The 16,357-nt window shown below is 39.8% G+C and overlaps 1 protein-coding gene across 2 annotated transcripts in view; it reads left to right on the forward strand.

Annotated features, from left to right (window-relative positions):
- Window positions 1-9,405, forward strand: part of nova1 (NOVA alternative splicing regulator 1) — a 28,848-nt gene extending 19,443 nt beyond the window's left edge. For both annotated transcript variants that reach the window (XM_005947783.3, XM_014329381.2), the window contains exons 3-4: window positions 976-1,142; window positions 1,515-9,405. In XM_005947783.3, the coding sequence (XP_005947845.1) occupies window positions 976-1,142; window positions 1,515-2,534 (1,187 nt within the window). In that variant the 3' untranslated portion in view covers window positions 2,535-9,405. The remainder of the gene's footprint in view (window positions 1-975; window positions 1,143-1,514) is intronic.
- Window positions 9,406-16,357: the final 6,952 nt, after the last annotated feature.

The raw sequence follows: 16,357 nt of genomic DNA on the forward strand, positions 1-16,357 counted from the left end.
ATAAAATGTAAAAGGACCAGTCTCCAGCCGTTTCATTTATTGTTCTGCTTACATGATGCAATACTGAATGTCTGTTATCAGGAACCCAAAAGAAACAAAGGAAATAAAGTCTAGTGCAGTACATGTGAACTTTTATCCAATTAGATTTTCTTGATATGCTTGGACTGACCTATTGACTGTGTAAATACATTATTTGACATGTCTGTGGCATGAAGCTGATAACATGTGACATATCTTCACTAAGTATTTCCTAAATTGCTGGAGGACAGATGCAGATATATGTATAAAATATTGAAATTTAATTAAAGATGGAAATGCCAACAATGAGGCTCTTCAGCTGTTCTTATCATTGGTCATGTTGCTTTCATTGTTTACTCAAATGTAATCCGTGTGTCAGGCCGGCAAAGGAAATCGAGAGACATTTCAATTTCAGCCAGAAAACAGAAAAGCAGAGCAGGAAGCTTGATACAAAAGGAAGAGTGTTTTAAAAATCGTGCAAGCGAGTATAAAGGACTCACTGTTGCATCACCTGTTTCCATGGCTCAGCCCCTTTACCATGGCAACAGAATGCCGGTTGGGTCATCAATGTGGGTGTAGAAAAAAGTCCAGAGGAAGGACAACTGTGTGTTTAGTCTATTAGAGCTGCAAGGCAAGGACAAGCTGAGTGTTACAGCACTGAAAGTATTACATCATTCAAGAGGAATCCTTCTCCCCCCCATGGCTTGCTAACCAAGCATGGCTCAGTCTTTCAGCTGTTTCTCTATTTATTGGATAAATAGAGGAAGCGAGCAATAGCTTAGTAATTGGGTGTCTTTGTGATATGTCAAAGAGCAGTCTTCATTGCCAAGACATCTTAACATAAATGTAGATTTTAGTTCAGTCCAAATCCCTTAAATCTGCTTGCCAAGTACCCGCTCAGAGCACGTTAGAGTAACCATTCTGCTGTGTTTGTCCTATCCTGCTCTCTCGTAACAGGAACAACAGAACGAGTCTGTCTGATACAGGGTACGGTCGAAGCCCTCAATGGTGTCCACAACTTCATTGCAGAGAAAGTTCGCGAGATGCCCCAGAGCGCCCAGAAACCAGAACCAGTCAGCATACTGCAGCCACAGACCACAGTCAACCCTGACCGAGTCAAACAGGTGAGATCCTAGGCAGTTAGTGGGGTCATCAGGGTGTGGATTCACTGTGTGATAGTAACACTTCATTTCCACAACACCTTGTTTATTAGTTGTGAGTAATAGTTGTGCTCTGGGCCATGACCCACAGTCTGGTAGGGTCAGGAAAATGTGAGGGTATATGGTTATTTTTACCTCCAGTCTTTCATAGCTAGACAGAGCCGTGTGGCAGCTGCAGCTTAAACCCCTGGGATTAACAAATCGCTGAGTAAAGCGGGGGCTGGTATAGTACTCTGACTCACTGAGAGACATCCCTCTTTCTGTCAGCCATTTGAGGCATGGTATATTCCTCATGTTATCTTTTATTGCTACCAAAGTGTTTCTGTTTCTCTACAGGCTAAATTGATTGTGCCCAATAGCACAGCTGGGCTGATCATTGGCAAGGGTGGAGCCACAGTGAAAGCGGTGATGGAGCAGTCAGGTGCTTGGGTGCAGCTCTCACAGAAACCAGAAGGCATCAACCTGCAGGAGCGAGTAGTAACCATCAGCGGGGAGCCCGAACAGAACCGAAAGGCCGTGGAAATCATAGTGCAGAAAATTCAGGAGGACCCTCAGAGCAGCAGCTGCCTCAACATAAGTTACTCCAATGTTTCAGGCCCAGTTGCCAATTCCAACCCCACTGGCTCCCCCTATGCTAATACAGGCGAAGTGCTGCCCAATGCAGCTGCAGCGGCTGGCACTGCCTCTAGCCTTCTGGGTCAGGCCGGATTGACAGGAATGGGCGCCTTCCCTGCCGCCATGTCCAGCTTATCCGGTAATGATCTGCTGGCCATCACCTCAGCTCTCAACACACTGGCCAGCTACGGCTACAACACTAACACCCTCGGCCTGGGCCTCAACCCAGCAGCTGCTTCAGGGGTCCTTGCTGCAGTAGCAGCTAGTGCTAACCCGGCTGCTGCTGCTGCAGCTAACCTTCTGGCCTCCTATGCTAGCGATGCCTCCAGCAGTGCGGGCCACCCTGCTACAGGTCTCGGTGGGTTTTCCTTGGGGTCTCTAGCAGCTGCTACTGGGGCTTCCAACGGTTACCTAAATGCTTCATCCCCACTGATGGCCTCCTCCCTATTGGCAACAGAGAAGCTGGCAGATGGTGCCAAGGACGTGGTTGAGATTGCTGTGCCCGAGAATCTGGTGGGTGCCATCTTAGGGAAAGGAGGGAAAACGCTGGTAGAGTACCAGGAGCTAACAGGAGCCCGCATCCAGATCTCCAAAAAAGGAGAGTTCATTCCAGGTACTCGGAACCGTAAAGTTACCATAACAGGGTCGCCAGCCGCTACGCAAGCAGCACAGTATCTGATCAGCCAGCGGATCACCTACGAGCAGGGCGTGCGCGCTACCAACCCACAAAAAGTGGGCTAAAAGGAAAAAGAAGAGGAAAGAAGGAAAGGATGAAGACAGAGATAGAAGGGAATTGAGAGAGAGTCATAATGGATAAGGAAGAAAAGAAACGTCCAAATATCTGTTCAATATTTCAGTATCAAATGAGAGAATCACAAAGGAGGAGGTGGGGGAGACAACCAAGATAAGTGTGTGTGATATGTGAATGTGTTTTTAGGACTGACGTCCTGATGTTTTTTAAAAGTTTGTGTCGAGTCCTTTTGATGATGGTGATCAGAGTAAGCTGAACTGGTCCACTGCCAAGCTGCAGATTCAAGGGTGAGGCCAAAGGGTTTCACCCTCCTCCAAAACCTCATAGCTTTTATTTTATTTCTTGTGTTTGGTTTTGTTGGTTTTAATTTCATTGCAAACCTCGGCTCCCGGTGAGTTGAGTGTGTCAGATGAAGTTCCAGCCAGCTAATAGAGCTGTTTTACAAACCTTGCTTGTTGTATACAATGCAGAAGGCATTGTGAACAGGGGTGTGGTTTTATGACACGCACCTGAGGTCATCTCAGTTTATGGGGAAGCAATCTGAGAATAATTTCTAAAAAAAAAAACAAAAAAAACATCTTTGTTGACATATGTTCAATTCTGGCTCATATCATAATTGAAGTTTCTAAATCTGGGTATTTTATATTTTCATCCTTTATTTATTGACATGGTCTCATTCAAACACAAATAGATTATTTAAACCTGTGACTGCAGGTTGATCTGAATGTAAAAACATTATTAGACTATTGCTATTTTTTATTTACAGGGATCAAATATTGTGTTGCAGTGAAAGAAATGTATAACTCAAACCCAGTCTGAACTTCACTGTTGCTGTTCGCAAGTATAGTTCAGGGGTTAAATAATCAATGTGAGAGGATAGAGGAGACACACAGGAATGTATAAATATATTTTACACGAACACACATAGACGATGCTCCCACAAACGCACAAACACTGAAACATAGTTGCATATTCAGTCACAAAACATGCAGAAATATGTCATTTAACCCATTTTTGGTGCTATAGAATTAGGTTGATATCTCCTTTACCATGGAATCAGAATCTCTCTGTGGCGACTAACCTTGCGACTTATTTTAAAAAGAGCTGCTGTCTCGTCCAGCCATTAGTAGCCCATTGGATCTGACGCAGCCTCTCACGTAATGACAAACGATCGATTTCAGGATCAAAGATGAAGAAAGCAATCCAGTCTTAATAATTAAATCCATTCAATGCAAATCTTTTGTTCTACCTTAGACATTTGTAACTCCCTAGATTTAACTGAAAGCTCAGACTACCTTCAAGCAGTGTGTCTAACCAGTTCAGTTCGCAAAAGGAACAAAGCACTACAAAAGCATTTTGATAAGTAAAGCTGTATGAACCAATGTCTGTGAACAAAGAAACTATTGCCTTTACATTAAGGGTACCAAATAGTCAAGAGACATACACTAATGAAAGGGAAGTAAAACGACACTTGAAATAAAAAAAAAAAAAAGAGGCTTGGATTCACTTTTTGTGTGAGCCGTCCTTGCCAATTTGCATTAAGACAAAAAAGGGAAAAAAGGATGATTCTGCAGTTCATCCAGGCAGCCTTTTATTGTTCCCAAAACATGTTAACGCTCACTAACCTCAAGTGAAGCACATATTACAACATAAAATGTTTTGGCATTGTTGTCTTTTATGGGCAATTGTTTGTCTGAGGCAGGCAGGCTAATTGTCTTGAGTATTTCCAAGCACTCGAAGATTACCTTGGCTTCCTTCTGTGCTGCTATCCATAGTGTTCATCCTGAGTACACTGGGTCTCTGAAGACTGCACTGTGAGACATTAAGAACACAATGTAAGGTGTGTCTATCCCTGCTTGGGACATAAGTATATTTTAATGTGCACATGTATGTCACATACACAAAAACTACCAATACTGACAGAAGGGATATTGCCACAAGAGCATTTATACTCAAGCATCTTGTGATGTTTCTGTTTACCAATGCACTGCACTTAAATTAGCAGACATTTTTTCCCAACGACAAATTATTCCCATCGCATTTTCTTGCACAGTCCTGTTATGTCCACACCCCCCCACCACCCAGCTCTAAAGGCATCTTTCAATTGTTGTCCCCATCAACCCAAGCTCTATGATCAGCTTTCTGAATACACAGCTGTGAGGGTTGGTGCTGAGTTATGTCCAAGAAAACCAGAACCACACCCATGTTTTGGAAAAATTTAATGAAGAGCCTTTTCATTTTCACGAATCATGTTTGAAAGTCAAATGGCTATGAAAGCATTCGAAATAACTCTTTGTGTCTGAACATTGTGCGTGACAACTGCAACAGCTGTGAGCCTTCTTAAATCTTTCCTTTCACTATGTGTCTGGAGGGCTTCGCAGTCATCCATTAATCCAATCTGGCCACCAGTGAATTCACAGCATAGGCTAACCTTTTACTGCCCAAAATTTTAGCATGTAATAAGATACAAGCACAAAACAAGGATATGTTCTATCAATGCAACTGGACTGCTTGACTGCAGAGAGCTGTCCTTCGACGGCTCTCTGATTGATACATCGTGCCAAACGCTATTTCTCTCTGCCCCTCATTAACTTTCCTCTTTCTCTCAACATTTTATTCCCCTGCATGCTGTCGTTTCTCACTGTTCTGAGATTCCTCCTGTGTCCTACTCCCTGTCCGTGCTTCTTCCTATACTGTGCTCTCCCCCTCTTTCTCCTTCCTCCTGTCTTGTCTTCTCATGGGTGGTGTGTTGGATGTGCTGCTGGTGGGCAAGTTATGCACTGTAGGTCATGAGGGTATGAAAATATTTCTGCGGGCCGCAAAGTTCACAAGGCTAACATGCATAGAAAACACCTGCCTCCAAAAACTGTGACACCCACCAAGACCAACCAGCAGCATCAGCTCAAAGTATCAGATTTCCTCTCTAAGAAGAACAAGCAGACAGGTTTAGATAGTGAACTATGGCCTTTCAAGGGAAGAGGAAGCGTTGTTTTTTTCCCAAAAGAAAGCGAGTCAAGGTCGAATAAATATTCATACACTGGCTGAGCTCAAGTTACAGCCTCCAAAAGAAAGCATAGTACGGACAGAGCGCATAGGTTAGCGAGAATAAGGTGGGAACTCGTTTGTGACCTCAAGCCGAAACAATGACATCCTTTATGCATATCCTCTTATCTGAAAATGACTAGACTTCATTTCTGTGGAATACAATATGTCATGTCATATGATCTATATGTACTTTATTGTAGCTATTCTAGTTTGTAGTCCAAATGCAGTCCAGCGTTGTCGATACAATGTGAAACTATGTTATATTTGTGTGGATGATGAGAGTGCCAACTAAGCCTGATTAAGATTAGCTTCGCGATTTGTTTGTGCATTACGATGACTCATCATCGACCGGTGGTGTCCATATTTCTGTCATTGATGATTTAGTTTGACAGTAAGAAAATGTAAAGAATATTGGAAGCAATATAGTAGCATGTTGTCCTGTTTTGTGTTTTATGTCTGTTGTATGAACCTTTGAAATTACTAAGATTTTGAATGAATAGGTTTACATGTACTTTTTGTAAGTTATGAAAATGCTGCTATTTGATAAGTAAACTATACAAAATATTTTAGTTGAAAAGATGTCTGGTCTGTTGATTAGAAACATGCTCTAAAAGGCTGGAGCATAAAACGAGGTGTATAGAATACTATACAGTATTGGTAAGATAGCAAAAGTAATAATAGACTCCATAGTACAACCTGTGCCAAACTAGACCTCTGCAGCTTCTGAAATTGTAGATGTGCGATCAAATGTTAGATATCAATAACTTGTTTAGAAGTGCTGATCAAGTGCCAATCAAACACTGTCTTTTAAGTTAAGAAAAGATAATCAAATACATGACTTAAGAAAACAAAGGACAAAGAACTTTTTGTGCGTTGTTTTATCCCATAGGTACATAGAGTAAGAGTTAAAGATTGTGATTTTTATGGATCCATGTTGTTTTACACTCCATGCATCCCTTGTGTGTTTGTTTGACCTGTGGCTTAAGTACTGCTGTTTTCTCACAAATGTCTCTATAGGCCAGCATGGACTAAGCATAACATGTTATAAGCATTCATAACATAGCCATTAACAATCAAAAATGTGTTTGTGGAGTTAGGTGTTATCTTTTTGCACGTCTTCTATTGCATGGTATCAAAGTAAATTATGGAGGAAAAAAAAACGTACAAAAGTTTGCGAGGTGTCTCGCAAACGTTCAAAGACATAACGCTGCATGCAGTCAAATGTAAAGCACTTCAGTTTTACTCGCCTCATGTTTAGAAAACAAAAAAAAGAAAGTTGTTTTTTTTCTATTTTATGTTGTGAGTTGGGAGGGAGCTCATTATTGTCATGTTGGCCCGAAAAAAACAAAACAAAAAAAAACCACACACACGAAAACACATCTGAGATCAAAATTCCTCGTCAGTCGTCTTTGAACGCATCGTTAGATTTTTAGGTACAGTGAGGAGTATTACAAATGTGAAACAAGCAAACGTGAAAATGTTACTCAGTGCATTGGCTCCTTGTGTTTATAGGATATCAGGCATTCGTTTCTTTTACAAACAGGTTGAACCTCACGTCCCATAATCTCTTTATGTCACAGCTTGAAAGCCCAGATCTAATCTATGAATGTAACCATTTCCTGTTTCTTTTATTTTACGTTCTGTCAAATGGTCTTTAATGTAAATTCAGGGCAGGAATGTCAAATACATGTAGAGAATATCTATGTCAATAACAGATTTCAGCTACAGTCAGGTAGGCCTAACATGGCCACAGTCATGAATCAGATATGTTTTAACACAACTTCCGATTCGCTGTCAACATTATCTTGTTTGTTTGGTGTTGCATAAATGCACTTTACTGATCAGTGGGTCATACTGGGTGTGAAATGAAGCAAACCAGTTTAGTCGATTTGATTTGGTTGCCATTCTTTGCTGTTGCTATGATGTGACTTTATTTATTCCCTGATCCTGTCGGGTCTCATGAATGATGGAAAGGGCTGGAGTCTCAGACGAAATCGAAAAGTAGCATCTGTTTCCTCACGCGAAGGCTTCTCCTTCACATTTCCTTCAGCAGAGGTCTGTGTCAATCACTGTGTGCATTGTTTGGCACTAGAATGTGAAACCACAAAGGATCTGTATGCCTTTTTATCCCTCTTTTGCTTTGAAATTCCAAAATTTGAAAGCGGTTTTAACGCATCCAGCACACTGGCATCGAAACACTGGACTGAAGGATGCAAGCTCGAGGTCCGGCTGACACAAAGGCCGGGTCTGAGAGACTTAATCGGCACCAGCAAACACGAAGATTGCCTCTGCCACCTCAACGTAATGAAAATCAGAGGAAACGTTCGAACGGTTAAGGTCTAGTTACGCGAGTGATGTTCCTGTCTCATTCTGTGTTGCAAATCCCCTGTTGTTGCATTGACTGCTTCCCATCCGAGCGCTATCCGAGCTGCGGTATCATTCCAAAAGCTGTGATGTTTGTTTTTGATTTTCAGTCCAAATGTATTCGGGACATCCATCCAGCCCCATGGAGCCCTTTCACAAAGAAGGCTAGGACTGGTTTTAAATGTTACAAACTGGCTAAGGCTGGTCGCTCCTCTCTTTAAACCTCTTCTACCTGAGTCTCACACTCTCAGCCAACACAATATCACAATTTGTTTCATTAAACGGAGCACCTGCTACCGTGTCCACCCTTTAAATGGTTTTTAGGTATTTCTGAGCCCTTTCGTCTGAGGAAAATACAGGATTCTTTGCCAACCACACATGAGGCCATTATTGTGTTTGACCCTCTGAACCTCCCATGAACTTTGTTGACCTTTTCCATCCTCGAGAACTCATATATGTGTTGGATATTTTACGCCACTTTAACTGTCAAACTCTGCCAGACTGTTCTTTCATTTCCAGTTATTTGGACTACTCTGCGGGGTTGACTGCTTGCTTAAGTGTAAAGCATGCCGTACCTTGCAAACATTTTCATGCCATTGTAAATTTTCTTTCTGGGGTTCGGTTTTAATGTTGTTTAACCTCTGTTCTTTACATCTCAGAAGAAAAAAAATGGACTGACAGCATAAGATCAAATATTCCAACCTAAGCAAAGTGATGTTTTGTTGATTGGGTTCTCTTTGATATTAGCGACGACAGTTCTGTCTTTCATCTGTGACGAGCGCGGAGAATCTGTGAAAGTCCACAGTGTTACCTACTTAAAGGGCTTTCTAGGACAGCATTTAAAGTCCTCTGAATATATTCAGAAAGGAAAATGCCTTCTTGTGCCATTTTAGAAAAAGTGCGAAAGCTTTTTATGGCAAATGTTTGTCAGCAAGAGTGCCAAATAATTCCATACTGAGCCAAAAGGCAGCCAGCCTACATTCTAAATGTGAGATCACTGGAATGGTTCCGTCCCATTTCCACTCCCCTTGAAAAACATCACCCTAATTGTACAATGTTTGAGCTCATGTACCATTATTGTTATGCTGCCAGTCTGTTTTCTGCTTTTGTTAAAGGAACATCTCAGAAGCAGTATATTTTCTAAATGATACACCGTTAATAAAAAGATAAAAAGAAAACAGCTACTATGGTGAGGGAATGAGAGGATTTTAAAAGTGTCATTGATTTTATTATTTAGTTAATTTGAACATTATTCATTAATAGATTTAACGGTAATGACTATTTAATGTAACTGTAGTACTGTGTTTGTAAAAGAAAATTCAGTGAGTTGTGTTTTATGACTCGTGGACTACCAGTGAAGTCAGCATTTCAGTGTTAATAATTGAATTGTTTTTTAAAGATTATTTTTGCGACGGCAACAAAGAGTCATTATAAATGTTCATTTTAACATCACTTGTCTTCCGTTGCTTTTATTCTCCACCCCGTCCCTCTGCTCTGTCTCACTTGAGTGAAAGGTTGAGTGTTTACATAATTGCAACCAACACGTTCTATGAATAGATCGATTTCTGAAGAGCCGAATCTGAGCACGCACTAAACGTGAACAGCGAGTATGTTTACATAGACGCAGTGCTCACACGAGGAATCGGACTGGTTACGTGAGGGAAAGCGGCATCAATTTCACACCAAGGATTTATCTAATAGCTGGGTTTATTTACTGAAGACAGAGTTTTAGACAGTCGATACTATATTTACATCATTATGTTGCTCGGCGTGTTGTGTTGCCTTGCATTGAGTGACTTTGATCAGACCTCACATACAAATATAAACATTTTATTTCATTTAGTTAGGCATTCAAGGGAAACATTGAAATGTTTGACTTTTCTGTGATCACAGTCAAAACGGGGGATTTTATAGGTGGAGGCCAGTCCACAGTTTTTACCCTGGTATTTTTCTTTTACCCTACTGGGTTGATTAAAATGGGTGAATTTATGCTACGATGACCTGATCAATAACTATACTCACTGACCTGTCAGGATGACACACTATACAAAAATAACTGCAGTGAAAACACTTTGGTAAGTGAATGTAAGCGTGACACAGTGTGAAGATAGACATCCTGCGCTAGTTTTACTAATTTTAATCAAAATGTGCTCAGTAATCACTGGTGAGGGAGGGCGGGTGCACTGTTAAAGTCCTCGATCCTGATGGTGCTTTCCTGAATAAGCTGTAATTTGAATATGGAATGTCCCCTCAACTTGGATTTTTCACTTGGAAAATTGGAGCAGCTCCTGCAACCGCAAGCTAACAATCCAAGATAGTGGCACTAAACATAAACTGTAGTAAAACTGTAAGCATTTTAATCTACTGCCACTGTTTTGTGTATTTGTGAGTCAGTAATTACGCTCTGACTAGGCTCTATCCATGAATGTAAGTGACTCTGACTTGGCAAATGATTTGTCGATCACAAACCGTTAGACAGTGAACATGCCACAAATAACCCCACTTTTTAAAATGCAGCATGACCAATATTTACACAACAGACTTACCGGTAAGCTTTTATTTAGCGTGACACAAAATGCACCCTGGGGCAATAAACCCATCAGGAACATGTTTATTAAGATCAGGTCAGAAAGTCATTTTCCCATAGACTTCTTTAGGACCAGAAATCTTTTTGTAATCACAGTTTTTTCCATCTGGTGGCCTTCAGATAAAACGATGGATTCATTTCTCAGAATCAGAGTTTACACCAGTGTTTTATAATGTCTGTGGTTTTTATATTATCATTTGCCAAATAAAAAATCATTAGCAGCTACTAACTGTCTGGCTAGATAGTTAATGGTGTTTGGAACAGAGTACCTGGGCTAACAATGGTTCTCAGATATTTTATTTAGCTTGTTCACGTCATGCTATAGCTGGAAAAAGTTTAGCTTCTACACTTTATAATTTCTTATTGGACATTAACAAATTAAACAACAACAGGCTTGGTCTCACCTTCTCCACCTTGTTTATGGTGTTGCTGCCTTTTTTAGAGGTACCATGTGGCAAACGCTAGCTTGCTGTTGATGCAGCCTTTCGAAGAAGGTGTGATTCTGTTTTGGTGAGTACAATGCTAGTATTTTATTAGCATGTAACCTAGGACTGTTTAGTATGTTTGTTTATCTGATGAACATGTACAGCTTTCTAAAAATTTTGCTACTGTTGGCTGATTACTCAGCATGTCAACCTCTTATTAAAATTTAACGACTTTGGCTTGATGAACTGGCATGAATGCCAAAATAAAATGCTAAATCTTAAAAATGCAGTCTTAAACTAATAAATGACATCATTGTCACTGCTACACTGCTCAACAAAATTAAATGAACACTTTAAAAACATATCAGATCTCAATGGGAAAGAAAATCATGTGGGGTATCTATATACTGACAAGGACCGGGTAATCTGTTAGGAAAGAAAAGACAAAAAAAAGAAAATGATCAACCTACAGAGCACTGAATTCCAAAATACTCAGAAAATCAAAGTGAACAAAAAATGATGTGGCAGTCTATTTTACTGAAATGTTATTGTAGTAACTCAAAATGGTATCAGTAGTTTGTATGGCCCCCAAGTGCTTTCAGGCATGCCTGACAACGTCCGGGCATGCTCATAATGAGACGACATCATTTCCTGGGGGATCTCATCCTAGACCTAGAGAAAAGGCATCACTGAGCTCATGGACATTCTAAGGTGCAGCCTGGTAGTGTTGGATGGACAAAAACATCATGTCCCAGAGGTGTTCTATTGGATTTGGTTCATGTGATTTTGGGGGCCAGTGTTTAATTTAATTTAATTTATTTAGGACAGTACATGTTAATGAACATAAATGTAAAAAAATTACATGAATGTAAACATACCAGATTATAGCCAAGGGCTAATTTCCATCTGTTGTCCTTAAACATAAAAACATAGACATAATAATTCATAAAAATTCATCATTCATTCATAATAAAAACTCCATCACCAAACTTACACATACACACCATTCTGTTCCCAAATAAAACATTAAAACTATACAACGTATACATGATCACACACTTGATTTGTGTGATTTGTTATCAATTACTTCATCCTCTAGGAAGAGGAAGTCAGGTCCTCATTGCACAAAGGAGCAAATACCATTCCTGCTAAAGGTTAAGGACCTTCTACGGCCTTGTCCAGCTCTCCGACAGTAACTGGCTGTTTCCTGGAATCTCTTCCATGCAAGGGGCAATGATATGCCATCATGGAGGAGTTGGACAACCTGTGCAACCTCTGTAGAATCCAGGTATTGCCTCATGCTAGTAAAAGCACAAAGTTATACCAAGACTGGCTCAATAGTGGACTGGCCTTATCAAACTAGTGACAAAGCAGTCAAAAAAAGATGAGGAAGGAAAACATTGTCAGTGGCCTCCACTTGTAAAACCATGATTATTTTTAGGGTTGTCTCATTGTTTCCCTCTTGTGCACCTGTTGCTAATTTAATTAACACCAAAGCAGCTGAAACTGATTAACTCTGCTACTTAACTAGCCGGATCATAATCTCAGAAGTTAAATTGACTTGATGCTATACTCTGATTAACAAGTGTTCCTTTTATTTATTTTTTGAGCACTGTATAATGTTTATGTTTACGCCTTACTATTTTTAACTAAAGTAATCTATTATTAGTCAAACGATCATGTAGGGTACTGTGCAAAAGTCCTGATCTAGCCCTTGCTTCTTTATTTTTTATTAGGAAAATGGAAAATAGGTGCAACAATACTGTACATAGAAATGCAGTATATAAGGTGCTAATAGAGTTTATACAATTACAAGTGCTTTGAAAGCGTGGAGGTCCAGGCTCTGTGGAGGCCATATTTGTGTTCCATTCTGTGTTCACCTGTCTACGTATACTTTTACTATATTGGTGTGTTTGGAATTGTCACACTGAAAACTTAAACTGTTGCCAATCAAGTGCTTTCTAGATGATTTTGCATCATAATCACACCAACTTTGACAAGCTTCCCAACAGCACTGGTTTAAATGCAGCCCCAAACCACGATAAGCTCCACTGTGTTTTACAGATAGCCACTCACTGTTGCGCCTCTCTCCTCCTGAACTCCTCCATACATATTGAGAATTTGAACCAGAGGGTTAAGAGTTTGACTCATCACTCCATTTTAACTGTTGCCACTAATTTACTGTCTAGTTCTATCGCCTTTATTAAAAATGCCTTCTTGGTAGCCACCCTTCCACTCTAGTGGTGAGGCTTCAGTAAACTGAAAGACCAGCTTAAGGACATGACTGTCAGATACTGTCCATCTGCTATAGAGTTTTTTTTAGGCTTGCCACTTCTTCTTTTTCCCTCTACCCTCCCAGTTTCCTTAAGTTATTTAAAAACACATTAGACTCATTTTTCAGCTAGTTATCTCAGTTATGTGAGTTAGCTTCATGCTTGAATAATTCATAGGCCAGTGTTAAGTTTTTTTTCTTTTCTTTTTTAACAAACAAACAACCAAAAAACATTCCTCTGAAAATGGTCTGGTATAAAAACTCAACTCAAAATGAGTGAAAGAGCAGCCAGTGTCCAAAGGAAACTTTGAAAGTTTGAAAGACCTTTAAGAAGCCCAGAGAACTATTTTAAGTCTGGAAGCAAAATATAAAGAAACAAGGGATGGCTCCATACTTTTACACAGCACTGCAGCTACTTGCATTATATGTTCTTCAGTTATTTTCAGGAATTTCAAACGCCATAAGTAAATAATAAGCAATCTTCAAGCATGCCTTTTCATCAGCTATTGAAAGTCATTCACCTCACATCAGTTTGTGCAGCGATAGGTTAAAAAATGCACTCGTTCATTTTTTTCTAAAACTGGAAAGGGATTCTGTGGTAAGATTGTATATCTGTCATATCAACCAATAGTCATATAAATCCAGTCCTGCTAAAAATGTGCATTTTATCTCTTTTCTCATGTGATAAAAATGATAAATGTTTATTGCTAATTTGATTTAGATGCCTTTGGGAAATCTTCCTGAATGCTTGTGGAATTCTGTGAAAAAGAAACGACAGCAGATGGGCTCTCCTCGTGAAAAGCTCTCGTGGAGCTTACATAAGAATTATCAGACTTACTGACTTGTGAATATGGCCTGACAGTTACGCATGAATAAGTCAGGTGAAATGCTAAACATCATGAGGTCACTTGTATTTTGGGAAATTACATGTTGCCACTTTGAACTGATGAACTCATCTGTCCAATCCCCCTGTAGTTATCATAGTGCCACGTATAGCACGTACCCCAAAAGCTTAAAATATTTCATGTGGTATTTCTTGGAGAACAAAATCATTTCAAGTCCTTATAACCTTACCTTCTGCTGTCTGCCTTACCTGCTTTCTGTTAAGCCCTATAGAATAAACCATCTTTCAAATCCTGTAAATTTAAGAAATGGCAAATCTGATATTGCACACGGTGCAGTGATGGAGTGAAATCATAATTCTGCACATCTTAACCCATTTAATTTTTCATTTCTACCTTGAATTGAGGTGTAAAACCCTGCAGCACTATACGTTTAAGGCACATTTGATTCCTGCTGTAAGAGAAGGTAGCAATGGGCTTGAATGATAAAATTGCGTTGTCAAGGTAACAGGTTGTTCTGAAGACTGCAAATATGTCGTACTGGGGATGCTCCCATACAATATTTCATCCTGCAGCCTGTGTAGCACTGAACTACACGAGCTATGCTTTTCCCTCCCTCAGAGTCAAGCAGGTTAACTGCAGATGTAATATGCCTCGCATTCATAATTCAGAGACATTTAATAGTCAGTTTATCTTCATCAATATTATTGAGATTAGTCACTGCAAATCCCATTTGCAAAACCAAATTGTAACTGTCAGAAACCTTGAGGTGGCACAATGATTTCTTTCAAATGATGAATGAGAGAAAAAGGTGGAAACTGTGCAGAGATACACTCAGCACCCTATAACATGGCTCCTGAAGTAACCATGGATACCTCTATTTCATGGATGGAGTAATTTTAGCTGGAGTGGGATCTGAAGGATACATAACACTGTTCCTGCACTAAATATCAGATATTATCACATCGTAAATAGAAAGTTAAAGAGCATATATGCTGAAGGTCACGCAATCAGAAAGTCCTGGAAATGTGTATGCTTTGTACTCTTGCATACACTCCACAGAAAACTACTGACATATGGGATGTGTTGTTTGCGGCATTAAAAGTATATTCACAATATGCAGGCAGGTGTTACTGATGCAATATGTGACGGCACTCTATTTATTTTATTGAACTATAGTAAACAGCAGGTGTCATAGCCAAGCTTACAGATGATATTCCAGCAAGAGAAAAAATTACAGAGTTGATTTCAGGAAGAAAAAAATAATAATAATGACATCATCGATACTAACAAATCATTTTTGTACTACATGAGTCTGTGAGGAACACAAACAGGAGGGATATTGTATGTTACTGCTGGTAGCAGCAGTTATTAACACTTCTGAAACACTTTTTCATGGACACGTTGCTGTTTCTTTGTGCTGTGGGAATAGACGATAGTAGAGCTGAGACAAAGTAGCTGCAGAGAACGTGAGTGAACTGTCTCCACTGTCAAGGCAACCATGATAGCGCTGGGCATGAGGGATTAAGAGGAGATGCAGCCATGATAAAAACACAGCAGCTCAGAGACAAACTCGGTTTCTTGAAGTAAAGACTCAGTGTCAACATGTCATGGAGCTATAACACTTATCTAGGATAAATGCATGAAAAATACATTAAAATGTTTTCTTTGTCCACAGTTCTTTCATTTAACAATGAAGGAAACATAAAATGTGATGATTACAAAGAAGTATTAAGTCAGGAAGTAAAGAAGTAGCGTTAGCATTGTACCAGGAAAGCTGGTTGTTTTTTCTTATTTCATTTCAAGAAATCCATCACAAACCTTGTAGCTATAAAAAGGTAATTATGCCCCAAAGCTCTATATTTTATACAAAGCTTTACCAGCCTAGTTGATAAGTAGCAATGGAAACTGAGAGATAAACAATAGTGAAAGAAAACTGTGATCTCAGCCATGAAAAAGTGTCCATATTTAGATGATTAATGGCTGAGCTACATTTGGGTAAATGGCTCGTACCTGGATGCAAAAATACAGTTGTGTGTTCGTTGTCATTCACCTCATTCAAATGCTCTTTGACTCCACTTAGTGGTTTTATTCTGCATTTACAGGCACACACACACACACACACACACACACACACACACACACACACACACACACACACACACACACACACACACACACACACACACTGTCATATTAGTCCTCACACAAAAAGGCTCTGCAGTCATAACGTGACGGGTTGCTACTTTGCAGGTGGTAGATAAACATAAACTGGTAT

This window comes from Haplochromis burtoni, unplaced genomic scaffold (assembly GCF_018398535.1).
Source record: "Haplochromis burtoni strain Fernald_Lab_line unplaced genomic scaffold, NCSU_Asbu1 Contig_24, whole genome shotgun sequence".
Classification (NCBI taxonomy): Eukaryota; Metazoa; Chordata; class Actinopteri; order Cichliformes; family Cichlidae; genus Haplochromis; species Haplochromis burtoni.